The sequence below is a fragment of the Syngnathus leptorhynchus genome, chromosome 3, assembly GCF_054491065.1.
Source record: "Syngnathus leptorhynchus isolate UIUO chromosome 3, UIUO_Slep, whole genome shotgun sequence".
Classification (NCBI taxonomy): Eukaryota; Metazoa; Chordata; class Actinopteri; order Syngnathiformes; family Syngnathidae; genus Syngnathus; species Syngnathus leptorhynchus.
The window spans coordinates 15121391-15149227 of record NC_141197.1 but is presented as its reverse complement, the minus strand read 5'-3'; the positions used below and the strand labels follow the sequence as shown (position 1 = coordinate 15149227).

The following is a 27837-nucleotide window of genomic DNA, read 5'->3' as shown; positions in this document are numbered from 1 at the left end:
GGTAGTGAGGTCATTTTATATCACCAGCAGTCTTTTTTTAATAAGTCAATTTTTGACAAAGAATTGACATATGTTAAAGAACAATTTAGTATATTTCTTGACACCGAAAAAGAGGGATAGAAAATGCATTGAGAAAAACTCTTCTTATAAATAAGAACTTGTAAATAAATAAATAAATAAATAAATAAATAAATAAATAAATAAATAAATATTGGTGACATCATCAACCACCTTAACAATATTATAAAATTATATCTACCTAAATTTGAAAGCACGTCTCGCCCTATTTGGTGTGACGACGAGTATCACGTGACTTGTGTCTCCCTCTGCTTTGTTTTCATTGGTCAAACACTTGAGCCTCCATACAGTGGGGCGGGCCCGCCGAAGCCATTTTATTATCAAAACAGTCCAAATAAAAGTGCAGCAGGTGCATCGCCTTTCTCTCCGTCGCATAGAGACAAAAGCGATTTATTGCATTCTTTCTTTTGTATTTATATTCCTATCGAGCAAAGGATGGGACAGTGTGGCATTACGTCATCGAAAACCGTCCTGGTTTTCCTCAATCTCATATTTTGGGTAAGCAAATTGGAGCACATTTAAGCGATGTGCGGCATCCTTGAGGACGAACCGATGTTATTAGCAAGCTAGCGCACTGCGACAGAGTAGCGCGTTTTCACTTTAGCTTTGGTGGAGAATCTGAATTTGAAGTTATCGTTCATATTTTTTATAATATAACAACGTGAGGTAAATAAACTGCGTTGGGATCTGCCGTGACGTAATGTGACAGCTGTTGACCTGCTGTGCTGCTTAAGCTAGGATGACGCTAGCAGCTCAGCATCCTATATTATAAACACTCACTGGCTACCTACACCGCACAGTCGATCTTTGCGGTGTTAATAATGTTTAATTTAAAGGTCTCGATAGAAATAATTCAATATTATGACGACATTAAGGATGCAGCAATGCACTGCGTTTTTTGCGTAAATCGGTACGCGATCTAATGAAGTCACAATTACTGTATGTAAAATCGTTTCTAAAACGTCAAATATAAAACAGTATGGCAGTACCGTAATAATTTAATATTGTATCGAATGGAATCTATTTGGATTATTCCATCTGTTCAAATTTGATTTTGCATTCAGCCGTATTGCAAAATCAATTTTTAATAGTTTTTTTAAACAGTTATTGTTGGTATGGTTCAATATAAAAAAAATAATAAAAGCAATATCACACGAGCAGGAGTGTTGTTTTATTATATATAATCCCTAATGTAATGATCTTATCTTGTCAAACTGCTTGTTTGTTTTCCCACCCAAAAAATAATTGATTGAAATCATCAATTCATTTTGCGCTTTTATGTGTCAACTCGACTGACATTGCAGAAACAAAACAAATAATACAGTACAAGGTTTGAAATAACTATTTCCTTGCAAAGCAGTTTTGTTAATCATTGATCTCATCTGAGGGAGTGTACCTAATAAACTGGTAACCGGAATATGAGAGCTAAACATCTCTATGTATTTTGATGTAGGCGGCGGCAGGCATTTTATGCTACATCGGCGCCTACGTGTTCATCACCTACGATGACTACGACCACTTCTTTGAAGATGTGTACACTCTGATCCCGGCAATCGTCATCATCGCCGTGGGCACTCTCCTCTTTGTCATCGGTCTGATCGGCTGCTGTGCCACCATACGCGAGAGCTCCTGCGGCCTGGCCACCGTGAGTGCGCGCCTGCTGCTCATGTTAGGACAGATGCCATGATCAATAATGAACTTTTTTTTTTTTTGCTCTACTTAGTTTGCTGCCATCTTGCTGCTGGTGTTTGTGACAGAGTGTGTGGTGGTGGTGCTCGGCTACATCTATAGAGCAAAAGTAAGCTTCTATCTAGTTGATCAAAAGATATTTTGATGTTGTGGATGTTGATGTTCCAAAACTGCTGCCAAAAGTGAATATGCAGAAATATTCAAAAATACTTGTTCCAGGTGGAAGACGAGGTGAACCACTCCATCCAGAAGGTATACAACGAGTATAACGGCACCAACACGGACGCTCCTAGTCGTGCCATCGACTATGTGCAGAGACAGGTGAGCGGTAGGAAAAAGATACAAAATACTTTTGTCATTGTCCATTCTAAGCTCTGACCTAGTATGTAGTATGATGCTTCTGGAAGGGGGCGGAGTCTATTAGGAAGGAGGCAAATAGTTAGTGATACGCTGGCTTTTTTAAGCACGTGACTGTCTTAACAAGAAGATTGGAGTGTGAAAACGTTTCCTGCGTGTTGTTTTAGCTTCACTGCTGCGGTATCCACAACTACTCGGACTGGAGGAACACTCGCTGGTTCAAAGAGTCGAAAAACAACAGCGTCCCTGTCAGCTGCTGCCAACCCAACATCAGCAACTGCACCGGGACTCTCACCCGGCCGGCGGACCTCTACCAAGAGGTGCACAAAAGTGCCAGTCTGCTTTTTTAATTTTTTTTTTTTTAATAACAGTCCTTTTCAAGTTGTTTACGTGTTTGTTTTTTTTGTTTTTTTCAGGGTTGTGAAGCTCTGGTTGTGAAGAAGTTAAAGGAGATCATGATGTATGTCATTTGGGCTGCGCTAACGTTTGCATCTATACAGGTGAGAAGGAAGTCAGGAATCTGAAGTATTAGCGCCAAGCATAAAAGCGAAAGAACAAAAATTGTGTTTGCCTCCAGATGCTGGGCATGCTGTGCGCTTGCGTGGTGCTCTGCAGGCGTAGTCACGACCCGGCGTACGAGCTGCTGGTCACCACCAACAGCTACGCTTGAGAGCCTCGTATCGGAAGACGAGCGTCACCGCGTCATGGTAGATTTCAACTAGTTCTATATTTAAGCTGAGATATATAAGCTCAAGCACACATTGCACAATCTAATAAAGTAGCAGACACTGGCGACGTGGTCCCCGGGGAACACGAGGAACCACCTATTTATTCTTATTCTTGACATGCTTTGTAAGCTCTTATGTTGTTTTCTTGACAGTGACAAGTTATAAAAAGCCAGGATATAATTAGCTATCGCCATTTGTGTTTTCAAAATAAAAATGAGCTCATTCAGTCAGAATGATTAAAAAAAACCAAACAAAAAAAACGGAGGAAAAAGCAGCCGCTTGTATGTCAAGTCATGGTTGAATATTTGTGGGGCAAAATGTGCACTTTTGCGAATGTGTGACATTAAACGCATTTAATTTTTTTGTTTTTTTTTAAATACCCTGAATTTGAAACTTAATTTAGAGCTTTTACCGTTTTCTGCCAATGACAATGAATTCAATGCTGGATGAAAATTGCCCATTGTCCTAACCGCTGCGTTAATTTTGTCCAATTATTTGGATAAAATACTCCTAAATTGTGTGAGAAGTTTTCTTTTTAACCCTATCCCAGTGATTTAAATCTAGCAAATGTTGCATTATCGTCAGGGTTTATTGAAGGTCCAAACGTTCGCCAAATATTCTCCAGACATTCGGCTGTAAAAAAAACAAAAAAAAATGTTTCTCCCCTGAAAAAGTTTGATTTAGCAGTGAAGCAGATACTTTATATTTCCTGTTTAGTTGACATGCTGTGTATATTTAGTTCTGAATCCGCTTCACTGTTGAAGCACTGTGAATATATAAAGTGTGAGCCAGTTTGTGTTGTGAGTGTATCATCAGTATTAAGCCTTCCCTTGTTTCATCTTATTTTCATTTGTTAGTTGGAATGACTTCTTTTCGATATAGTTATTTTTGTGTGAAATTTTGCGATGTTTTCATTGACTTGGAGCTGTTGTGTGAAACCCAAAATATTTTGCTGGAATTGTAAAAAAAAAAAAAGGGTAACAACAAATTGTGAGAAGCTTTGAAGAGGAAACAAATAAAATCATACATTTCAATTTGACTGCTTCTCTTCTTTTCTTTTTCATTTGTGAGGTGAGGCACTGATGGGAATGTTTTTTTTTTAAGATGCAAAAAATACATACAAATAATTTCTAGGTGTAATATTAGACAATACCTTTTTCAAAAGTTTTCTTTTATATAGAACTTCATTAACATTTTTTATTTTTATTCTGTAACAGATAAGATTTGCCTGAAATTTACATTTACAGTGTATGTTGACTTTCCCCCTAAATATTTTCATTTCATCTGCCCCTTTCCGCAAGCCTTTTCAGAGTTTGCCCAAATAGTTCCCAGGCACGATTCCCACCTGGCCGTTTCTCTCCACGGTCCACCAACCGTCCTCACCGCGCTCCAAGACCTGAACCACATCACCTCTTTCAACTGTCAGCTCATCTTCCACCTGAAGAGATCACACAACAAGCATCAACACAACTTGTTTGAATTCTGCAGCGATGCCTTGAGATACGCGTGGACCTGGCTTGTAGCAGATACGAACTGTTTGCTTTGACTTGCGAGCACCGACTTGAAATACAAATAGTAGCAGTAGTAGTAGTATAGAAAATAGTCAAGAATTATTAAAAGAAAAACAGGTGCAGATCGGTTTAATGCACTTCCTGTGGAAGTTTTCTGTCAAATAAAATAAACAGAATTTCACGAGACAAAATACGATATTTAATTTGACGTTTTGGGGCGACAAATGAGAGGCGGAGTAAACAATTAGCGTTGGTGTGAGATGGACCCGGAAAAGCCCCGAGGCGCGCTCAAACGTGCAAGTGCAGAAGAAAAGTGCTGCTGAAATGCAATGGAAGCAATTCATCATCCTGTTCGAGTATTCTGCCTGCGTTTCACCGGAGCTTGAACAAGCCAAATGCAACTCCAGCCAGCTCGCCCCAAAATACGATTCGGATCTAAGCCCAGTGACGACACACGCCAAAGGTAATGTGCATAAAACACACACACACACAAAAAAAGCTGTTTAAGGACAGAGTTCATCTGCAATTATTGTTAGACCCGTGAACACAGGATGGACAAGAAAACAATTTTGAGGAAGAAATAATTATCTCCATAATTACACTGAAAAGATTTCGTTAAAGTTGTCACATTTTAAAACTTCCACTATTATGTCGCTGTTGCTGTTTTTCCCAACCCACACAGAGATAATAATCTAATATAAATTAGAGAATGATTATTTGAATTACACAATAAAGCTGTCATTTCTCTAAGTGCAAGTTAAATATAGCAAACATATTGATATTGCATGATGCAACACCCATATCGCGTATTGCATTTTTTCCCCCCAATTTCAGTGTGCTGAATTGTCTTACAAGTGAGGACATAAAATACTAGTTCATAAACTTTCAATTTAATATCAAGGATATGGAATACATGTTTTGCATAGCACCTGTGCATTGTAGTTGTAAAGCGCAATGTAGGAATCTTCGTCCACTATTGGCTGCCGGAGACCCAGCAGGGACGCATACGACCCATCTGAAGATATCAAACGTAGCAGAGAAAAAAAGGCAATAAAGATAGTGAAGAATTATCCTTTCAATACGCCATTGCTGTAAACAGCATCAGACTGACCTTCTCCACTAGAGGGCACTGTTGAATGGCGATTGACAACATTGCTCTTCACGGAAGCTTCCAGGAGAGGATCCGAAGTCCTCCTCATGAGATCTTCTTTTCCACCCGTGAAGTGTCCTCGGCCGTTCCCATCCCCAGATATGGTCTCCTTGTGATAATAGCTTTCAAACACGATGGGCTCTGTGACAAGAAAAAATTGTTTCAGTGCTGATCGGGATTAAGGTGTATGCACAGACATTTTGTTGTTTACTGTTTGAGTAAATAAAACATGAATGGATGGAAAAGTGTGAGAAATGACCTGGTGGATGCCAACCCGTCCTTTTCATCTCAATGAAGCAGTTGATGTCGGTGGTGATGTCACAATGCTCCAGGTGCTTCCTTACCTCCTCACAGAACTGACATGAGATGATCATCATGATCATGATGGAGTTAAATAGTTGAAGGATTCTTTTTTTTTTATCTTGAAGCTTCTAGCTTGCACACAAAAGCTACCACAAATGGAGTTTGTGCTTGCCTCGTCATCTTTGACGCATTGCATGGAGATGTGATTGCAGTGGTCCCACAGGGTGCACCTGAGCAAGTGGATGCGATCAGCCTCCATTTGCTGGAACACCTACAAGACCACGTTCACGTTTTTTTTGCCATCAAGATTTATTCCGCTTTTTTAGCTGATTCATTGCACGTGACTCGCATTTTCCCCCATGAGGCGAAGTGGTGTCAAGATAGAGGAAGTTGATGTGGACTTCCTGTTTGTGACCATGTGTAAAACTTGTCCAGTTACCTCGCACGTGCTTCTGTGTGTTTGCTCCCAGTCCTGGCGAACATTTTCCAGCTGGTCGATGTTGGTCAAGTATAAGATTTCTGTCAAAATTGTGGACAATGCAGTTTGTACAAAACAACACAGAAAAAAAAGAGGACTTGGTATTGTACCTGCTTCACTCACTGCCTCTCTGGATTGCTTGGCCCTGTGGCGTGTCTATGAGACATATTTAAAAAAAAAAAAGAGAGCAAAACTTTTATTATGCAAATTAAAATGTCAGAAAAAAATGTAATTAAAAAAAAAAAAGCGAAATTTGTCTAAAAAAGTCCTTTAATACACAGCAAATGATTTCAGAAAGCAAATTCCTACCTCATTTCTATATTTAATACATTTCTATTATTTCCAATGAAATATAGTTCTGTTAGCTTTTAGCTATCAGTTTTGCATGAAGTCAAATTTTCAATTAGACTGCTGGAATTCAAATGCCAATTCTGACGAAGTTGGGGTGAAATGTAAATAAAAACGAAATACAATCATTTATAAATTTTTGTGCGGTCCGACATTTAAAATTAGAAATCATCCGGAGTGTCCCATATTACCTTGTCGCCATTTTTGGCTGCATGGGCAGTCTTCACTGACATCTGTTCTGCCTCGTCGGCCTCCTTGCATCTTGCCTCGTAGTTTTTCTTCGACTGTGGGTTGGCGAGACAAAAATACGTCAATTCTTTTTTCTAGTTGAAAAATTCTTGTAGCCATCTTTTCCTTACCTCCATAGTTTTCCTGAACAAGGACACTTTCCTCTTCTGCACTTTCTCCATGATACTTTCAAACTATCAGGGAAAACACTGCGATGAGAACCTGCAACCTTCTTTGATACCATGAACTTTCCCCTCAAAGCAAATGGCGACGTACTTTTTTTTTCTGCTCTTTCTGCCGCTCTCGGAAGACCTCCACCTTTTTCACCTCCTCTTTCATTGCTTCTGACAGTTGGATGTGAAAGTTTCCTACGTTCTCCATTTCTGCAACCAAGGCTATTTGTTTCTTCAACTGTAGAGTGTCAAACCTTTATCTCCCACTTGGGATGGACTTACGTGTTTTTAGTTGCTCAAAGGAATCTTTTAGAGTGCTGTATTGAAATATTATATGAAAAGATCATTAAATTGTGGCTTATTTTTATTTTTATTTTTTTTAATTGACTAAACAAGATGCGTACCTGATCTCTGCGTGTCCTCCAGCTTTGCGGGCTATGCTCACCAATTCCCGGCCGTACTTTTCTTCTGCTGACGCCCTGTGCACAAAACACGACAAAAGTTAAAAACTTGTGGCAAGAGCCAAATATTGACTTCTTTTGAATTGATTGTGAACACCGTTACAGATGTTGAATGCACCTCATCCTTAAGAGCTCTTCCACATCTTTGCACATCTGTCTTCCGTCTCGCAGGCGTTGCATCAAAGCTCCGTAACCAGCGTGGCAGGTAAAATCGGAGCCCTGCAAAAAAGTAGAGATCGGATGCGGTTGACGATGCAAGAAGTATTGCTCAGCAGCTTTTGCTACATGTCCTTAAGCAAATTCGACACCCGCCATTGGATAAAAAAAGCAGAACTTCTTTTTTGGAGTAACCGTGAAAGTGTCTTACAATGCTTCTTTAGCGGTTCTTGTAATTGTGTTTGACTGCTAGACAAGAAAGGTTATTTCAATCCAGGGATGGTAAAAAAAAAAAAAAAAGGCCCGCCAAAAGTGTTCACATTAGGCATTAGCAGCTGTTTTGGAAGCTAAGAACAACTTTTGGGATATTACTTCTGAAATTGGCCAACATTTTTGTCCATTTTCTGACATATTTTGGACCTGAATTAAATGATGCAATGTCACTTTGAAACAATGTTTTGTTTTTGGTATAGTGATAGTCCTGATAACTACTAACTTGGTTGAATTAAAAAAAAAGATTAATTGATGAATGAACAAAATAATTAATAGATTATTCAATTATTAAAATAACAGTTAGTTGCAGCCTTACTGTTAATGAATGATATTCATGTGTAAAGATGGCAATCATGCACATTTATCACAGTCATTATCAACGAGGATTTAACAATAAATATCTATATGCAACACTTAAAACTCTACAAGTGCTTACATTTTCAAATCATCACTTCTAAAACATTCGATGGAAATTGCAATGTCCGATCACTCATGAGCTATTTTTAGCACATTGTGTGAGTGTGTCTTTTCTTGAATTTCAGTTTTAAAAATCCTGAATTAAAATACACCACAATTGACTTACCCAAAAAGCATCTCTAAACATTAAACGTGTCATCTTGTAGTTCCTTAAGATTTCCCTTGAAGCTTCTTTCAAACAATGAAAATATTGTGTAGCCACCAGTTTGATGATTTAAGGTCACTGGGCTCTTGGTCAACACAACTCCGACGTTAAGCAGCACTTAGTCATTTTGAATGAGGAAGCGCTTCTATCCCATGATGTCACTGATCACGTGTTAGCCATGTTTGGCCTCTTTCAATACCCACCAGAGAGGACTGTTTGCATTTTGTGCAAATATTAAACGGACTGCTTCGATAACGTTGACACTGAAAGTGGTTTGCTGACTCGTGTTAATCACAATAAGAAATCCGTGTGATGAAAGCAATTTGCAGCCAATTTTAGCAGTAAATACATATAGCATTGCAATCTGAGAGGTTCTAGGTTGGGAAAAAAATATACACTTGTAATAAGAAGTGTTTTTGTTGCTACTTTTTGGACTTTCTATTGACAGTTTGGCTTAGCTTTGCTTTGGTGTGGTTTGTTTTCCATTGCAAATATCTCCATCACTGTGTCCTGGTTCATTGGCCTTCTCTTCACTCACAAAGACAAATCCCTTGGTCCATGTTTATCTATTGAAACACCACCTTTTTTTTCCACCTGCAGCTAGTTTTCGTAATGGCCACAAGAGGGAGACACAGACCTGACTATGAACTTTACCCATGAGCGGATAAGTTTGAAGTTGACAGTGTGGGAGGGTTCGGGGTAGGTTTGAAAGCAAAATCCCAAATCAGTGCATCTAGTTGGGATGAGCAGCACCTTGTGCCTGGGGCACCTCTGTGGGGGGTCACATGTTGACACATCACAGAGAACACTGAAGGCTTCCATTGATTTTTTCAAATGGAAGAAAGCGGAGTACCTCAGCAGATACTTGATGGCTCAGTGTGAAAGTCTGAAGGATAGACAAGACATGTCAAATAAAAAAGTGCAAATTTGTCTTTTTCGTTCATCAGCCAATCACAAGGCAGCATGTGGCTAGACAAATCAGCAAGTTTCATCCAGAAAATTCCGTCTGATTTTGCCGATTTTCACTCGATCGTTGAACCAACACATGTCCACCATTTTAGGCTAAGCTTGTCCGCACAGGCCCGACGAGTCATCTTGTCAGTTTTCTGTGTGGAAAGTTGCCCGTTGCCGTGACCCCGTTTGAGGCCTCTAATGGAAGGGACAAGCTTTGAGAATCAGCTGTGCACCCAAGCAGGGCCTTAGTGCGCAAACACACACCCACACACACACTTCACAGTTGTATCCCCCCCTCACACTCCCTGGAGTGGCAGTTATTGAACTGTGACAAACGAGCCGTGTCAGAGCAGCCCCCCCACCTGGAGATTTGGATAGATGACCTTTCCATTACCCAACCACTGCTGTATAGAAGACCCCTCAAATCCTCCCCAGATAAAGTAACACACACACACGCACTTGCACACACACGCACGCAATCATACAGCCCATTTACCTCAACCAGAGTGGCAATTCTGCCGCAACTGACGTATTTCAGTTTACATATTAGCCTCCACAGCGGGACGGTCTTATCGTAATATTGACTCTGCGAATGTGCGATTGTGCGTGTGAGCTTTTAATGTGTTTTTGCAAATGTGCAAATGTATTTGTGTGTGTGTGTGTGTGTGTGGAGTTAAATGCATATCCACTATCTCCTTATGTTCAAACACCAATTGCGATGAATGTGGGACATAAAAGACATAAAACCAGAATACAATGACTTGCATATCCGTTTCAACCTATAAAGTATAGTGTGCTCAGTTACCAAATGTTTATTACATGTTGGTGAAAAGAAAGTTGATGGAACACAGTCCCTGTCCCAACTTTCAAATTCCAAATGAGTGAAAATTGGCGAAAAAAAAAAGGTTTATGTACCCAAGCAGAAATGTTGGGATAAGAAGGTTACATTTGAACAGAATAGCCTTATCCCATTTTGATAATGTAACCTTGTCCTTATGAGTGAGAACCTGCTAAAAAGTTGAAAGATGGTCTAATGATGTGCTACTTGCTGCTGAAGCCATCTGTACTCATTGTCAGAATACAGCTGAAGGCAACAGCTGAAGGAGGAGGAGCAAACCAGAGGGCCTTTCTCACCTTTGATCTGAGCTCGGCCTCAAATGAAACATTTATTAGCCTTAATCCTCAGTATTAGCACTGAGAGGAGCGGCATTAATCACTTTCATTCCCATGGTTTTGCACCAGAGAGTTCTAGCCACACTATGGTACCTCATAGTGATGCGTTCAAGGTCCATGAAAAAGCAATTTCCTTACCGCATGTTCTTTGCCTGGTAGGCGATACTGTTTTTCTATCCTCTCCTGGGCATCTTTTCCCCTCTACTGGTTGCTCTCCAGCATCTTCATGTTTGTGCATGTGAAAAGTCTCAGGTGACCAGGCCTTTCCCACCTCATGCAGCTCGCTGGTGTGCCTATATGCACAATTTGTGTGTGTTTGTGTGTGTGTCTGAGAGTGTGTTGTAAAGGCAGTATGGTAAGCTTTGCTAATTTGCTAAATGGAGTCCTCCATCTGACAGAGGACAACATTTCTGCTCGGCTTCACTTCTGTGATCCGGGTGATCCACGAGGGGGGTTTGAGTGGGCCCGGTTGAGGGTCACACCACACGTGGCACCCGTGAGGTGTGGCTCTCCTCCACACACACATGGACACACACTTTGCTTTGTTGTTTCTCTTCAATGAGTAATAATTGATTTCTTTTAGATGTGCTTTGTGTGTGAAAGTGAAATGTGGCCTGTGATTTCTCATTCATAAAACCTGTTGATTACCGTATTTTCCGAACTATAAGGCGCACCTAAAAACAAAACTTTTCTCAAAAGCCGACGGTGCGCCTTATTGTCTGGTGCGCCTTTTATATGGACCAAATTCCTAAATTTCAAACTGGCCTGAAGCATTGTGTCATGAAATCAATCATAAGTGGCCCGCTGAAGACTATGAATCATGAATCAAAAAGACTATGGGTCATTATTTTGTGATTATAAAGTAATTTGTTGCATCTGAAGTTGAAATAAAAAAGATAAAATGGAGAGTGATTTGATTTGGATTAAAAAGCTGACATGATGCATTAATGGTGCGCCTTACAGTCCGGTGCGCCTTATATAAGGACAAAGTTTTAAAATGGGCCATTCATTGAAAGTGAACATGCATTTCTGTATCCCTAAAATGTAATAGTTTAACCTTACACAATACAACCATTGTTGTCCGATCATATTCATGTTACAAAATATATTTGAAAGATTGTCGGTTTAAAAGGGTTAAAACGGTTCGTTCTCATCAAGCGAATGAATTTTAATTTCTGTTTAATAATACATAGCAATGAATCATATCAATATTTTTTTTTTATAATGCCCGCTTTTGTTGCCACTTGCAACATCATCCTATTCAAAAGCAGTACTGTACTTGAACCACAGGTGGTGCTGTTGAGTTTCAGTAATTCTCCAGCTGTTTCATCCTCCTGCTCACCTTTTACTCTCGGTGCGCATTCCTGTTGTTTTCTGCTCAGTCTCACTCCAACTTGATGAGGCCTTCTGACAGAATTATCACCGGGCTGCATGTCCATCTCACACACACCACCTCTCGGCCAAAGTCAGCCACGATCATCTCCTGCTCACTCATACTGCGTTAGAAAATAGATGTCCATGTTTGTGATTTACTCACATTTCTTATCTCTAAACTCAAAGTAAACATCGTAACGTGCAGGTACATATGTTTTCTCTCACACAATAAAGGCCTATCTATCAATTTTTATTTTTATTTTTTGCACCGAGCAGCATTTAACACTGCTTCATAAAAATGTAGCACGATATAACTAGTAGGGCCCAACCCAAGTTAAATTAGGCCAATGTCAATTTTTGACAGGAAAAAAAAAAAGACTGATGAATTGACTGATTGATGAAAAATATATATATAATGCATAAAATAATATATTTAAAACATTTCAATGGATTTTGGGTATTTATGGTCCCTACTCACTGTGAATAGCGTTCAACTGTAAATAAATGGTTCAACCTTCCTTTCCCATTCAATGCATTGTGTGGTACAATGCAATAATGAAATTGTAAAGGAAGGACATTAATCCGTACCCATGTGTCATATTTAACACATGAATATTTCATCATCATTATCAACAAATTATAATGATTTGTTCATAACACCAACAGAAAAAGTTGATAAGATGCACACGAAGCAGAATATTTTTCAATTCTGTCTTCTTCTTGCAGGTTGAATCTTGACATGAATGTCATGTCAGGTCATGTCATTGTCAGGAAAAAAAGCTTATTGCTTGGATGATCATGTCAACCGCTGTTTTTCCAAGCGTCCTTTTTTCTCCGTTATCTCTCAAACACGCCAATCCGGGCAAGCGAATCACTTGAACCTGGCAGTCGGAAGGAAGCAAATACTCTGAATCTCCGTCTAATCTCTATTTCCCGACGATTAATTACTGTAAGTGTGCGTGTGGCTCCAGGCAGGCGTGTTTGTTTATGCAGGCGCTGCCGGCCCCCAGGTATCGGCGTTACACTGGTGTTGGGCTGCGTGGCGGCGTGCATGATTATCGACCGGCGTGTCATGCAGGATAAGGCCCAGTGTGCCTCTGTTGACTGCTTTGCGGTCAGCACTGGAGGGAGGCAGGATTGTGGTTAGACTGCACACAACCCAGGATGTGGAAAAAATGGCAGCTGTGTGTGTGTGTCTGCCTGCCCATTGTCTCTATATGGAAGGCGGATCTTGATCAATTACAGTGGAACTTTAAAAGGTGAACACAATCTGTTCCAGGATGATTTTCAATTTGTTTGAAATAAAAAAAAGAAGTCTAATGGGGGAAAAAAGCAAGTGGGATTGGGTTGATGGGCTAATAATAGCATTGGGAGCTAAGTGTTACAGTTCTTTAATGAATGGATATTTGAACACAAATGGTGGAGCAACACATGTAGACAGATTGTAGGGGTATTATCACATTTTATCCTCTGCAAAGAACGGATCTGGCTTACTGAGGAGATAAATTCTAATAATGTGATTCATCTGTTTTTATAAAGCAGAATATTAGGATTGCTCTGGTGGCATCTTGGTGGTGAGGTGAATTGAGGAGCGTCATTTAAACCAAAGTAGTCATCATCTTGTGGGATTTGTTGGCAATTACAGTTGACAAGCATGAAGAGAACATGAAAACTCCCCACAGGAACGTCTCAAGACAAGATTTCAAACCAAATCGACTGTGAGCCGGACGTGCTAACCACTATACCACAATGTGACCCGTTTTGAATTGCATCATATTCTTTCATAAATAATCCTTTGAGGACTAAAAACTGAAATGAGCCTTGCTATGAAGAAAATCCTAACCCTGCAGTCCTAATATATATATTTTCTTACCCATACATCCATTTAGATCCTTTTTAAAAATTTATTTATGAATCGGCCCTGCTGCCTAAATATACTGTACATGTATCCACAGTTCCATCTTTCCATGCTTCCTCAGCCCCCCCCCCATATTGTTTGATTGCCTTCCTATACGCATCCACCTGCATAGCGTGCACACGGGAGGGAGTGTCTGGAGCTAATGGATGCCTCTTCATAAACACTTTTGCCATGCCGAGATGCACTTTTGCCATGCTCTGATTCACCTCGCTCACTCAACCTCCCCTCGTCCGACGATAGAAGCCTTCCTGAGAGCCTTCATCAATTCTGCATGGACCCCAGCTACTAAACACAAACAATATCTGACGGAGGTTTTGCCTGAGGCGTGCCCCGAGCGCCCCCTCCCCGAACCTCCTCCTGCTTCTGTCCTCTCCCGCTATGTTTGGCAAGCTCCACTGCTTTCCTATGAAACGGGGACATCGCATTGACATCAAGCGGAGTGTTTGATGCGATGTATTTAACCTCGGCTGCGCTTGACTCTTGTCAGGACAAGACGCTATTGATTCTTTTATTCTTTTATTGTTATGGAGAATGCGCGGATCGCTAAGCTTTGCCATTTTTTGTGTTGTCAAGAGAAGATCAGCTGCTTTGAGACTTGGGATTGATTGTCGTCTGATTTATTGTTAAACTGCAGTTACATTTTTCATTTATTTTTACATTTATTTATTTATTTTTTTTGCATTTAAATACATTTTTTTTTAAATTGTTGAATTGAGTTTACTTCACCGCCACCATTTAATGCTGGTATCTCCAATGTGTTCCTCATCCATCAAGCTCCAATGACCACTGTCACAAATCACAAATGATCATCACACTTGATTTACTTACCGGTGCGCCAATGGAACAGGAGTAACTTTACCTTCCAAACCTGGCCCGTTTCTATATCGAGCGTAATCGCCGCCTTGATTGCGGGAAGTTGAAGTCGGAGCAACAATAGCAACCTCCTCCTTTGAAGCTGTTATGATCTTTTAATGGTCTTCCATTACACCGTCGTTATATCCTAAAAGCCGGCAGCCACCGTTTCGGCCTCCTCTTTCATATCGCTTTCATTAAAAGGCTTGCAGTGACCGACGAGTCATTTGCTGAGTGTGTGTGTGTGAACGCGAGCGTGTATTTATAAAAGACAATGGCTGAGGTGCGGTGTATTTTTATCTGGAACATCGATTTGTTTCATTCCACTTTACCTCTTACTTTTCTGGCTGTGGAAGCTGTGACCTTCAGACACGCACACACGCGTGCGCACACACACAAGCACATACGCACACACACACACATGCGCACACACACACGGACAAATATAAGTGGCATAAAACACACTTGCATACAGTAAAATGTACAAATTCAGTATGATGAAAGACCCTCTTTGTTTTTAGAACCATTAATAAATAAATGTTGAATAAATGTTTGGATTTTAAAATTTGCCCAAAGTCAGCCAGGTCCAGATCTGTTTAATGAGGATCAGTGCTATAGAAAATATCTACACCAGGGGTGTCCAATTTATTTTTGTCACGGGCCGCGTCATAGTTTGCCTCAAAGGGCCATTAAAATTGTCAACCCAAATAAATGTATGAATGTCTCATATTGTATATAGAGTATAAGCTCCACAACAAACTGATGAATAACTAGTTTTCAAAACAAAGACTAATAAAAATTGTTCAAATATTTAAAAATGAAATATTGAAAACAAATCAAATATTTATAAAATACTTTTATGTTGATATTTTTGACTCATTTCTAGTACTGCTTTTAAATGCTGTAAAAATCAAATCGGAAGTTAGCCAGCTTCCTGAAATTTCATGTTTCACTTCGGATTATTAGTACAGTATGTTTACTAAGGTTCCTTCACATACCTGCGCACACACACACACAAACAGGATTCAACGTTGTAGTCAGCACCATCTCAGACTGTGGAAGTTTCATCTACTGTAAATCAGCTCTGCTCCACGGGGTCCGTCTGCGAGGGTTTTTGTGTCGGAGTGTGTGAGAGATATTGTGTGTCGGACTGTGTGAAGGGGAGCAGCCTCTTTCCGTGTGTGTGTGTGTGTGTGTGTGTGTGTGTGTGTGTGTGTGCGCGCACAGAGCTCAGTAACTGCGGGGCCATGGATTGATGTGCACTGCCTCCCCCTCGAGGCCCAGATCGGCAGGATAGTGTGTCAGTAGGACAAAGACATGGCGCCATCCGTCCTGCTCCACGGGCCAGTAACTAGAATTAATTACAAACCAATCGAATCGGCTGCAGCCAATTGGCAAACTAATTGGTAATTTCAGCTGCCCATCTAGTCACCGATGAGTATCTCGCCGTGGATTTGGATGATACAGTTGCGGGAGACGAGTTGTCACACTTGGTGCCTTGTCGGAGGAGAACATTAAAGCTTTTCGTTTCACTGAAGTAGTAGATGCCATATATTACAATTAACACAATTGTGTTAGTGTGACTGAAAGCCTTCAATTTTTAAGAACTGCAATTCAAGACACATGTAAGGATGCCACTCCGCTAACATTCCATTACGTACAACAGGAAGGGAAAATACGGAAGAAAGTGATCAGCTTAGGGCCCTAAATATCCAATTAGCAGTCTACAAAATGATTGTGATGCTGTGATTGGCTGAATTTGTGGTGAAGGGTATTTTGTTCATGATATGCCAGATTTAAACTCCAAACCGATACAATTCTTTTCACTACCATACAATATAAATATTGTAGCCTAAAGTTATGTCCAATACAGATGTCGATACGGTATAAGCAGGAATGAAACCTGCTTTTATTTATTTTTTAATATGAAATGTTGTTTTGATCATTTGGAATATATTTGACTTTTGGCAGATATCAAACCGATAGTCACATCGGAATCGAGTATTTGGATACTATTTTATTTATTCATTTGTTATTTTGTTTGATTATAACAAATTAAAAACTCTGCTTGGTTCTCGTTTTTAGATAATCAACGAGGGCAGGGTGATATGGTTGAACAGTGTAGCATAATATAGATATTTTATATCAGTCGATAATTGTTTTTTTCTATTCTTGTCGACTTTTAAATGTAGTAATGCATAATAGTGAGACATCATCGGCCACTGACCTCGGCATGGGAAAATGACTTTAAAGTTTTAAGGGCGCCGACCCGTTCATGCTCCACTGGACTTTTGTGCTCCTTGCTGATGTTGTAAGAAGTGTCTGCAAGTGAGGTTCAGGTTACGTCCGCATTCTCCTCAAGACACAAATAGGCCCATTAGTTCATACTGATGCTTCCCATTCTTCCAACCCGATCAAGGATGAGCTCTTTCTTTCGTAGTTTCAGGAAGGTAACAGGTAACCTTTCGCTTCCCTATGACCTCCGGTGTCATCCTCATCTTCCTCAAAATGTCGGTTGGCTCTTTCTGTTTCAGCAAGCCGTCAACATGTCTGGCTCACGCCCGTTTGGGAGGAAGTGTGCGCGGAAGGCTAAGAGGCCTGTCAAGGTGCCAGGTTTCTGGCGGGGCATCAATCTCTCAATTATGCCTGAAATAACCAGGCCTCACCTGACACTCCCTATGTCGCAATATACGAGAAAGAGGATGAGTGTAAAAAGGTGAAAATGAAACCAGCTGAAAGTAAATGTCGTGTGTGTGTGGCTCTGTATTTGTGTGGGCATGTTTGACAGAGATTGTGATTTATGCAGGGGAAATCTCAAAACCTACTTTGAAATGGCGATACAAAAAAAAAAACCTCACTTCAAATGCCTTGTTTTTGTCAAACAAAAAAAGTGTCGGTAAAAAAATAAAATTGCTAGCTTAAAGTCTACAGAAAATGACTCGCTAATGCTATTGCTAGCTTAAAGTAGGCAACAACCGTGATATTCAGCAGGTATGTCAATTTCCTCGCTCATCATTCCCTAGATTCCCTATTTCTGTCCCGGGTGTAATATTTCCTCAGGTCTTGACATATATTTGAGATTCTGACCAATATCAGTGGCCATTTTGTCTCTCCCTTCATATGTCCATGCACACACACTGTGAACCGCTTCATAAACATGGCTGCCCAGAGGACTAAGTAGTATTTTAGAGTAATTCTGCCATTTATTGGCTTAAACAGAATGAGCAGTACACCAATAAATTGATTAAGTCATAAAAGTGCAAGCTTTTAAGTAGGTGGCCCCTCCTCCAATTGGTGCTTTTAGCACAAACCAAACATTGATTGCGCTCACAACTGCTTGGCATCACGTCTGGCCTTTTTGCTTCCCATAAGAGCAATAACTCAGTTTACAGATGTAAAATGTATTTTACATGAGCTGCTCTGTTGTAATGCGGAGAATCCCTGAGGGTAGAAAGTGGGAAATCGCTCGCACGCTCTTGCAATGGCGCTAACTATGCTGCCTGTGAATGAGTTGCTTGATGAAATTAAATTCTTCAGAAACAAAACGTTACCTTCACAACAATACATTTTTACTGATTCTAGATTTCCTCCGCTTTTGGAAATACTAATCACAAAGCTTCCTGGGACTCTCAGTACTTGAGTTTAACCTTCTTGTAAAATTCACAAACTTAGCACGAACATCAATGACTCAGGTGTCAGGGTTCATTTTCTTCAACTCAGAGCAGGACCGAGATGGAGAGTTTCTACCTATTAAGTTAACACTGCTGATCTGTGCAGGATAAACAGGAATCACAAACCAGATTAAAGGCACATTCCCATCTCAGATGCCCCGCCTGCGCTGTTAGGATCTCCCAGTTAGGCTGCCAGAGCGAGATGGATGATCGATGGCTTGGCCAAAAATCGTTTGTTTAATCGCATTTGTAGGGATTTTCTCTCCTTTGGAGACAGTGGATGGCAGAGTGGGAGGAAAAGTGTGATGGGAGTCTGCTGAAACATTGGTTCAATATGGACATTATTCTGAAACCTGACACCACAGGAAATAGATATTGACCATAATGACCATTTACTCACTCTCTGGTGGTGTGTGTGTGGGAGGTGGCAAGCAAGATCTTCTATGAAGATGCTGAGATGAGGAAACGGGGAACAACTATCTTTGAAGCTTGTAGCGATCAGTCTGGTAATGTTCTAAAAGTTTCTGTAAAGAAAATTATAACCACTTTTGGAATGTCATGATGCAGTAGTTTTTTTAATTTGCAAGCGGCCCAGTTGAAACCAACAAATCCTTGGTTTGATCAATTTGCTCTAACAGGCTGCTGTTCATATTTTATTTATTATTCATATGAAAAAAAAAAAAAAGTATGCCGTTCTTGCTTCCATCCCGGCCTCTTTAGGGAATTCCATCCAGCATTGATCTGGATCGCGGACATGCAGGATGTGCAGGACACAAAGAACAAAGTAGGGAATTCTAGAGGATTTGGCTCAGTTAAGACTGTAAAACGTTTAGATTTGAAGACCCGATGGCGGCGATGTGCGAGTCAGTGCGTTCATGGGAGAGTATGATATCAACAGTGCAAATCGATAAAGTGTGTGTGTGGTGGAAAGGGGCATGTTTATCCTATTTGGGTTCTTAGTTGTGCTCTCGTCTCCTCCTGAAAGCTGAGAGTGTGTCTGTGTGTGGTCTGAGAGTCGCCATGGAAGACAAGAATGGATCTGAATGGGGGTTTCCCTGGGTATTTAAAAGCAGAAATGCTAAAATTCCCACTTTAGATGTAGATCTCAAATCATCTGAAACATTATGGTAGTCAAATTAGGACCTGACTGGGAACAAGTACTGTAGTGTAAACTAGCGTGTTAACTTGTATTAGCTTAGGTTAATGTCATGTTACATATTATGGTTATGTAAAATAGGTTTAAAGCCAAACAATAATATTCTTCATCAGACCATTGTTTCATCACATAATTAGTCTACTTTGGCTCATTTCAGAAGCAAATGTATTGTGGAAAACAAATGTAAACCTAGCACTGCACTGCATTCGCATTCCACTGTTTAGGGTGGCCAATTATAACCCATAAACGATAGCATCTTTTGAAAAGTATGCTAAATGTAGTCTAGCAGCGAGGCGTTTATAAGCAAAACGCCCCAGCTGTCCCACTGGAGGTTTTCTAATCTTAACACTGATATTTTACATTGAGTCGGGTGAGAAATGAGGGTCGAGCAATTGGGAGAGTAGGAGGAGTGACGGGATGCAGTGTTTTGCACAGGAGACGGTGACGCCGAAACAAATTTGATAAGCTAACCTCGTTACCCCCAAGTCGTATGGCGCTGGCTTCCATGCTACCACCCTCTGTATTGGGGCAACTTGTGCATAATAGACACACTGATGTGTGCACAAAGAAAGCCACAACTGCACACACATGCAGAGGCAGCATAATGAATGAGCGGCAGTGTGCACTTAGCGTAGGGGTGCAGCCGGTCTTCGGCCCAAGTAGCCGCAGATGATGAATTGACAGCATCTTGTAGCAGCAGCTGACAGGTTCTGGACAGCAGCAGAGAAACGTGGCCAGGGTCCTTTCCGTCTGCGAAAAGAAGACGGTCGCCAGGAGGGATGAAGAAAAGGAGAGAGAGAGAGAACAGAGCGAGGACTCCGTAGGGAAGGTGATGAAGCATGCGGCTCAGGTTTCCTGTCTCTGATGTAAGACCAGCCTGGATCGATGACTCCGCTGGGGCCCGTCCAGCACGCTCCAACCCGCCCGCTCTCTGATACTCTCGCCATCCCTTTGTCTTTCCCCTTATCTTCTTTTCTTCTCCTCTAACTGCTGTGATCCGTCACGCTCTCCCTCTGCTCTGTCCATCCGTCTCACACTCCTCCTGGCCTATCATTGGTCATCGTCACAACGAATTGAAGCCAGAAAGATAGATGGATAGATAAGAGTAAATAGGGAGGATGGACTAAGCGCAGATAGATGTGCATACGAGGGTAGGTCGCAAGATTCGTTAAATAGGAAGGTAGGTACGAACTACAGAAGGATTAGCCGGTAGGGAGGGACCTTGTCTAATTAATGAATAAACAGATACATGGGTAAGTAGGTGAGAGAGGAGTACAGACCAGCAAGGATGGTGCATGCTCCTGTGGGAAATGTATGAAGGACTGAGGAGAGGTAGGTTGGTAGGTAGGTAGGCCAGATAGGGACAAGTCTGACAGACAACAAGGTGCTTGGTTTTTGGTAGGGATTGACAGACAGACAAGAAGATATCTAGCTTGGACCATTGGATGTATCGTGAAACAACAAGCTTACAGACAGGTGGGTAGAGAATGATGATTGGATAAAAAAGATGGAGCGGTTGATAGAACCAATAAACAGGTAAGCAGGATAGAAGATGAATGGCAAAACCTGAAGGTTATGGAAAGGCAGGTAGGTAGGTGGTGGGACAGGTGTGGGGATACACAGATAGTCCATTGGTCAATTGGGCAAAGTGACAAGATAGGTCGGTTGGTGTGTTGAGGACATGGAGGTAGCTTGATCCGCCAGACAGAGGGGTAAAAAGGGGCAAGTATGACTGCCGGACAGGTAGACAAGTAGGTATGTATGACCCACAGACAGTTCTGAAGCGAGAGAGATAGATACCGTCAGGAGTCAGGTCGGTAAGATTTGAAGATGAACTGACTGACTGTTTGTGCCTACTGTTGGTCTTCAATCTTGAGGGTTAAAATAAAACAGACAACACTTGGCCTGGGTATGACGGGCTGCCGTTTGTATTGAGACAAATGACTTTTTAATAGCCTTCAGGGATTGATGCTAATCTAAGGAGTCTAACTGCGCCTCTTTGCGATCAGTGTGGGCTTGGACACCCAATCTGGTGTCCAGGCCCACCAGTGGTCTTTAGTCAAGTACCCTCATAAGTACCACCCAAGCTCAATACACTTAAAGGGAGTGCAAAATAAGTGTAAGGAATGTTTACTCCTGATTGAGGTACGATAGCATGAGGAATCGAGACCTGATGCAAGATACTTGAGGTAGGAGCTCAAGTTTTAAATAATACGTTGATGTTCCTTGGTTGATCACAGTTTAGAAGACCCGAACAGAACATTCGTTCTTATGTCGGGCTTAGCAACAAAGCCTTCAATAGTTCTGGTGTGACAGTCTTTTTACACTTTCAAGATAGAACTTTCAAGTTCTATCAAACTTTCAGGAACTACTACTGCTCTATGTCACAGCAGGAATTGCTGAATTGATTTTGAAAAGTTTCATATGCTCGGTGTTGCCATTTAACACTTGGAGCAAATCCCTACAAAAGTTACCAGTCTCCCCTCATTAGAACCTGTCATAGCCTGTTGGCAGATACCAGACCAGATGAATATTGTTGTCTGAGGGCGGTCGAAAATTTGGACTTGACACCAGATCAACTCCAGTGTCTTCTGTCAACACTAGGATAAGCGTTTCAAAACCAAACTCACGCAGCTCGGCCGGCAAGCCTCCAAATCACCTTCAGAGAAATGTAACTATGTGTTAAGTGAGTTCCATTTTAAATACTGTACCATAAATAGATGCCACAACGATTAAGGGCACGGTATCAGAAAGGTTTGCTGAGAATCCTTCAATCTGAATTTTCATATATTCTTTGTTAGGTCCTCTGATTTTTTTGTTGTTGTTGGTTCATAGCAATCCTTAACTGGCTTCAAACCTGCAACCTTCTTGTCCTGAAACCAAGACCATACTCCCTACCGACTAAGCCACTTTCACACTCCTAAACCACACTGATGTAGTTCTAAGATTTCCCCTAGCATCAGTGATGATACGAGGCTTGGCGGGCCGCTGCATGATGAGCCGGCCTATCTCTTACCCTCGGTGTACATGGAGGACCTGATCCAAAGCATTGTGACAGGTAACATAACCATAACTGACACGTTAGTGCTGATAGCCCCGTGAGGGAGCAGTCAGAGCCCATCTAGAAGCGAGACCTGCTCCCTTGAGTTTGTGGTCTAGCTTCATATCCTCTCTCACACACACACACACACACACACACACACACACACACACACACACACACACACACACACACACACACACACACACACACACACACACACACACACACACACACACACACACACACACACACACACACACACACACACACACACACACACACACACACACACACACACACAAGCACAGTGTGGTGTGTGTCTAGCCCGCACTGTCATAAATATTTCACCTTCAAAAAAAGAGATGTCAAAAAAGCTTGGATAAAACTTTGAGAAATAATTCATACCATCTGCTATCAAACATATGCTAGCTTCTAGAGAACTGCCTAGTGTAGTATGTATTGCCTTATAAGAAGACATACTTAAAGCATCCTTCATTTTGTTAGTTTGGACACCCTTGGTCTAAATTCAATTAAATAACCCAATACCCAAGTGTGTAAAGAACCCGAAAGAGATAAAAACACGATTGTGTGGACTTTTCACCTCAGGCAACAGTCTACTTGGCAAATGCTTAAGGGCTGGCTCCATAAATTCAAAAGCAACATGGAGGGGGGGGGGGGTGAGGATGCTGAAGGCTCTATTGGCATGGGAAGCGCCGGAACAGCGATGAAGCGGAGGCCATCCAGAAGCTTGAGTGGCGGATAATTGGCGGGAGAGACTTACACAGAACTCATTCAACAGCAAGCTGGCTCAGGTGGATGCCCAATTCACCGCCATTGAAGACCAAGTACAAGTAGGCCTTCTTTTTCCCGGGGCCCCCACTAAGTTCTCCAATCGTCCCGTGTGCAGTAGTAATCCTAGAATTGGCATCTTCAGTGATTTCAACACCATTTACAAATCATCACAGGCTAAACACTCCCGGCTACACTTATTCCAAAACCGAGTCGCCGTGCTGACCTCAGCGTACCTTCAAGTCGATGTAAAACCTCTGTAAGAGACATCAACAAGGAGTGAGGAGATAGGGACATAAAGGACAACCCTCAAGTGGTGTTAAAAGAAGAATAAAATCGAAAGAGTACAGTAGCTAATAAAATCCAGTATTACCTTATACGGAAAATGATCGGCCACTTTAGGTTAGCTCCAACTCTAAAGGACAACACATTAGGTACAACCTCTCTGCCCTTTGTACTAATACCCTGATATTTACCTTCACATTACCCTCGACTACATTTCCCTTTCATCTCCCAACAGATGGCGGAAGTGAACAAATTCAGTCCTTTTCACACAAACTGAAACGCACACACACATTCACCTTGACATTAAGAGAGGCCTGAGGTAGCAGCTCTGCCAGGCAGAAATATCCAGGTTGCTAATGCGTTCCAGTCAGGAGAGCGAGGCCAGCGGAGCAGATAATCACATCATGTGAGTGAGACCTGCACACCCTCTGATGGTGATGCACTTGTTAAGACCACCACTATACTTACTTATGCCCACTTATGTAGCATCATGTACAGTATGGACACAATATTTGTTTAGTCTGTGTCAACATTTTTATGCTCTCTCTGCTGGTATTTATGCAAAGTGTGTGCGTGGTCACAGTGTGTGAATGATCCCACGTGGATACAACATACGCTGCCATGTTTGTCAGGGGGCAACTTTATTGGCCTCCGTATTCAAAATGTCTGTATTGAGCTGAGGAATCATTATACCGAGCTTGAGTGATGACCTAAGCATCACTTAGCAAAAGATGGAGGTATATCTAGAGAAAATCAATGGCTTGCTGTGATGGCGGATCACAGACTGCAGGTACTGTCCTTGATTTGATAAGGTCAAAATTATTCTCGCTGGGAATTCTTGTGGTTTTGTTCTATTTTGAACTCAAAATTGATTTTGAAATATCTTTGTCTCACACCTCCAAAAAAGTCAACATTTTTAAAACCTGACTTGAACCTGATGGCGTAATTGAAAGATTTTGTCTGTTCTCAAATATGCTGGCAAGTTGATATGTTTCATGGTTTATTCAAAAGCTATATGCACACATTTTAATAATAAATATACTGGTTGTTATTTGTAATTCAGCTGAAAATGAAGAAAATGGAGGATGAAGATACTAAGTAAAAAAAAAAAAAGACGAATGATAAATAGATAATATAAAAGTGTGCTTCTATTTGTGCAGTGAGTGTTTTCTTATCTAAAAAGATTGCAGATGGTGCCTGATTATAACGTAATTAGATTTATTTCTGCGTGACAGAATAATAGTACTTTTAATATAGCAAAGTACCCAATAGATAATGATGAGCAAGAATTACTTTGTTGAAAAATAATAATTGTCAATTTGATGAAATGTGCAGAGAGATTTTAATGTAACGTGTATAGGATTATTATTTTTAATGGAATAATTAATTATTAATCATGTTCTTTGACTGCGATTTCCATCCAAAAGAGGTTGGTAGTAATTTAATTAGTCAAATGGATCCCATGTAAACATTGCTGGTTACATAATCATCTGTAGCGGCGAGCGTGTGATATATAGTTAAATATATTGGATTTTGGCATACGCATATTTAAATGAGTATTTGAATACATTCAAGACAACATGAAGCGGTCAGGATGATAAATGAATTGACGTTTACAAGTATGGAGGAGAGACAAGGGGCTACAAATCAAAACATGCCAGCCAGTAAAATGGAATGGTTGATGGAATGAATGTCACTGGGCATTTTGTTGATTAAAGCCATCTCGGACACAGACGAGGGAGATGGAGAGACAAAGAGAAGCATGGAGGGGGAAGAGGAGAGAATGTTTAGTTAGGAAAAAAAAAAACACCTGACAGTGAAATATTGTTGGACAGGATAAGCTGAGGAGAGCAGGATAGAAAAAGCTCCGAGGATCAAATCTTGTTAACACTGTGGCATGACCTTGGCCTGCAGCCGACACCAGAGATCATCTCAGGGTCACAGGCGCCGAGCCACTCTGTTTAATTGACATTAGCCGCCACTTCGGAGAGGGGTCACGCTGCTCGTGATCTGGACGTCCACCTTTGCAACTCAAATTTGTTTGAAAAATTGCTACGGGTGAACAAAAGGCTGGGAGACAAACCATAAGCATGGATTCAGTTATTCAGCCTTTGTTTCGAGTAAGGCAGCCATATTTGTTGGTCTTCCGACTGGGCAGAAATTGAAAGAACACCTCGGACTGGTCGACAGTGAATTACAGGGCACATGCAAAAACGTATGTCGTCAGTTGTGGTCATCATCAGAAGGAATGACGTCACAACACGTGTGCCTGATCTCGGAAGTTTACTCAAATGCCACAAGTGTTATTTACGACTTTGTCATCATGTGGTTACGCAGGCTAATGTTTCACAGCATGACTAAGACTGTGCAGCAAAGTGGACTGTCTGGTGAAGGTCTTTTGTTATTGACAGAGTGTGAGTCAGGACGTTGTTTGTCTCTCTGATCAGTCTGCGGCGAAGATTCCTGGAAGCACAACATCTTGAAAGATTGCGCATTTATAGGAACTGACTTATCGAAAGTCAAGCAGGAGAGATGGGCCATGTGCAGATAGGACTTTGAGTTTTCGAGTTAAAACCAATTTCAACTCTGCAGTCCAATCACTTATGAATATGTCAGTTGGTTTCAAGTGTGGGATTCTTGATTAATCCTGCCTAGGAACAACTGAGGCAAAATTAATGCTCTACTTGGTGAATGGAATTACATCGGTGTACCTAATATTGTGACCAATGTGCGTGCAGGCCTGGAAATGATTTATTGTATCTTTGGAGGACAAGCAACATTTGTAAGTGGACTGGCTATTGGCTTTGCAGTAAACCTCTGTTCATTTTTTCCCTATCCCTCCGTGCAGTAAGCAGATCTCACTGCTGGCTGAATAAACATGCTGAGCTTGCCTGACAATCGTCGCTGGTATATGCCTGACCCTTGGCTTCCTAGGCGCTCCTCGACGCGGAGCCCTCTCCGCTGCCTAATCTCTTATGTCTTCCAAGCTCCACTCTAATTCATTACTTCCTCCCCTCGCTTAGCCTGCTAGGTCATGACCACGCTGGACCCTGTTATGAGCCCAGTCCGGTTTTGATCTAAGGTGCGCTGGTTGCTGTTGAGAACCAGACATGAAGGCAGTGGAACAAAATTGATTGTCAATTTGGTCTAATTTGAAAATGCTTTTTTTCCCAAATAGGAAATAATGAATCTTAAATTCATCTACTACAGCGGTAATTATTTTGCTAATTCTTTATTTTTAAAGGGACAAAAAAATTACTTTTAAATCGCATGTATTGGACTTAAGAGTGCCGGTCCACTTATGAAGTCGGAAATTATACGACATAAATTTTCTGATGTCTAAATTTTCAAGCTGATCTGCACTTCCACCGCACTGTTATGTAACAGGTAGAATTAGTCAGTGGTGGCTTTGCACACGTGTTATCCATTTACATGTTGGACCTGGAGGCTACTCTGAAGGGAAAGAGTCTCCAGAAGTATCAATACAATATTTAAGTAATAAATAACAACAAGTAAAATTCCTTTTGATTCATCAATGAGGTTGGATAATAAAGAATCGTACCCAAAGCAAAGATAACAATAGCTACGTGATTTATGATGTCATAGATTAGAGCGAATCTGGCACTGCAGAGGAGGTCGGAGTGAAGTGAACTTGAATAAAGATGACAAAGTGGAACAGTTTGGATGAGAGCGGGTGGAAGTGTTGTTTTGGATAGCTAAAAGCCACTATAAAAAGTGACGGTTGCTTTTCTTTATATGCTCGTGTGTAACGTATGCATTTGAGATTTCTTTGTCGCGCTCTGTGATGTCATAGATGAGGTGTAATGTTAGCAGACTTACAGCCAGGTTAATTGTGTCTCAAAATCTTCAAATGATTTGCAAATATAGACCCCCTCCTCGAAACATGTGTTGGATCACAGACATTTATTGTCACGCAGATTTTTTTTTTTCTCTATATCAAGCACAGACATGACATAAGAAATGAGATCAGTTGTTAATTAATTTAGAGATTAATAACGCGGTCATCATTATGCCTGCATTGTTTTACGCGTGATCATAAAAATATG

General features: G+C 41.0%; 2 protein-coding genes and 1 long non-coding RNA gene across 4 annotated transcripts in view; 2 read left to right on the top strand and 1 right to left on the bottom strand.

Annotated features, from left to right (window-relative positions):
- The first annotated feature begins 383 nt into the window (after positions 1 to 383).
- On the top strand, positions 384 to 3889 carry LOC147059462 (tetraspanin-3). Its single transcript, XM_085908537.1, has 7 exons — positions 384 to 576; positions 1532 to 1723; positions 1802 to 1876; positions 1987 to 2088; positions 2292 to 2444; positions 2541 to 2624; positions 2702 to 3889. Exons 1-7 carry the CDS (start codon positions 514 to 516, stop codon positions 2792 to 2794), a joined length of 762 nt encoding a protein of 253 aa, XP_085764663.1. The 5' UTR covers positions 384 to 513; the 3' UTR covers positions 2795 to 3889.
- Positions 3890 to 4058: 169 nt separating this feature from the next.
- Positions 4059 to 8652, bottom strand: LOC147059461 (proline-serine-threonine phosphatase-interacting protein 1-like). The gene is made up of 14 exons (XM_085908246.1): positions 8517 to 8652; positions 7623 to 7723; positions 7448 to 7522; positions 7326 to 7360; positions 7147 to 7253; positions 7002 to 7064; positions 6834 to 6926; positions 6405 to 6450; positions 6256 to 6335; positions 5989 to 6087; positions 5773 to 5869; positions 5475 to 5654; positions 5293 to 5378; positions 4059 to 4290 (listed from the first exon to the last, which is right to left on the bottom strand). The coding sequence occupies exons 1-14, from the start codon at positions 8547 to 8549 to the stop codon at positions 4159 to 4161; spliced, it is 1227 nt and encodes a 408-aa protein (XP_085764372.1). The 5' UTR covers positions 8550 to 8652; the 3' UTR covers positions 4059 to 4158.
- The window catches only part of LOC147059459 (uncharacterized), a 79831-nt gene continuing 56175 nt past the window's right edge, over positions 4182 to 27837 (top strand). The window contains exon 1 of one of the 2 annotated variants that reach the window (XR_015065722.1): positions 4182 to 4826. This is a non-coding gene — a long non-coding RNA (uncharacterized LOC147059459). The remainder of the gene's footprint in view (positions 4827 to 27837) is intronic. The other variant, XR_015065723.1, reaches the window with a different exon arrangement.

Coding starts and splice junctions, on each gene's coding strand:
- LOC147059462 (XM_085908537.1), top strand. CDS start 514: ATGGGACAGTGTGGCATTACGTCATCGAAAACCGTCCTGGTTTTCCTC. Junction 1,724..1,801: donor GCTCCTGCGGCCTGGCCACC/GTGAGTGCGCGC, acceptor TGCTCTACTTAG/TTTGCTGCCATCTTGCTGCT. Junction 1,877..1,986: donor GCTACATCTATAGAGCAAAA/GTAAGCTTCTAT, acceptor TACTTGTTCCAG/GTGGAAGACGAGGTGAACCA.
- LOC147059461 (XM_085908246.1), bottom strand. CDS start 8,549: ATGACACGTTTAATGTTTAGAGATGCTTTTTGG. Junction 7,523..7,622: donor GAAGAGCTCTTAAGGATGAG/GTGCATTCAACA, acceptor TTTTGTGCACAG/GGCGTCAGCAGAAGAAAAGT. Junction 5,870..5,988: donor AATGCGTCAAAGATGACGAG/GCAAGCACAAAC, acceptor ATCTCATGTCAG/TTCTGTGAGGAGGTAAGGAA.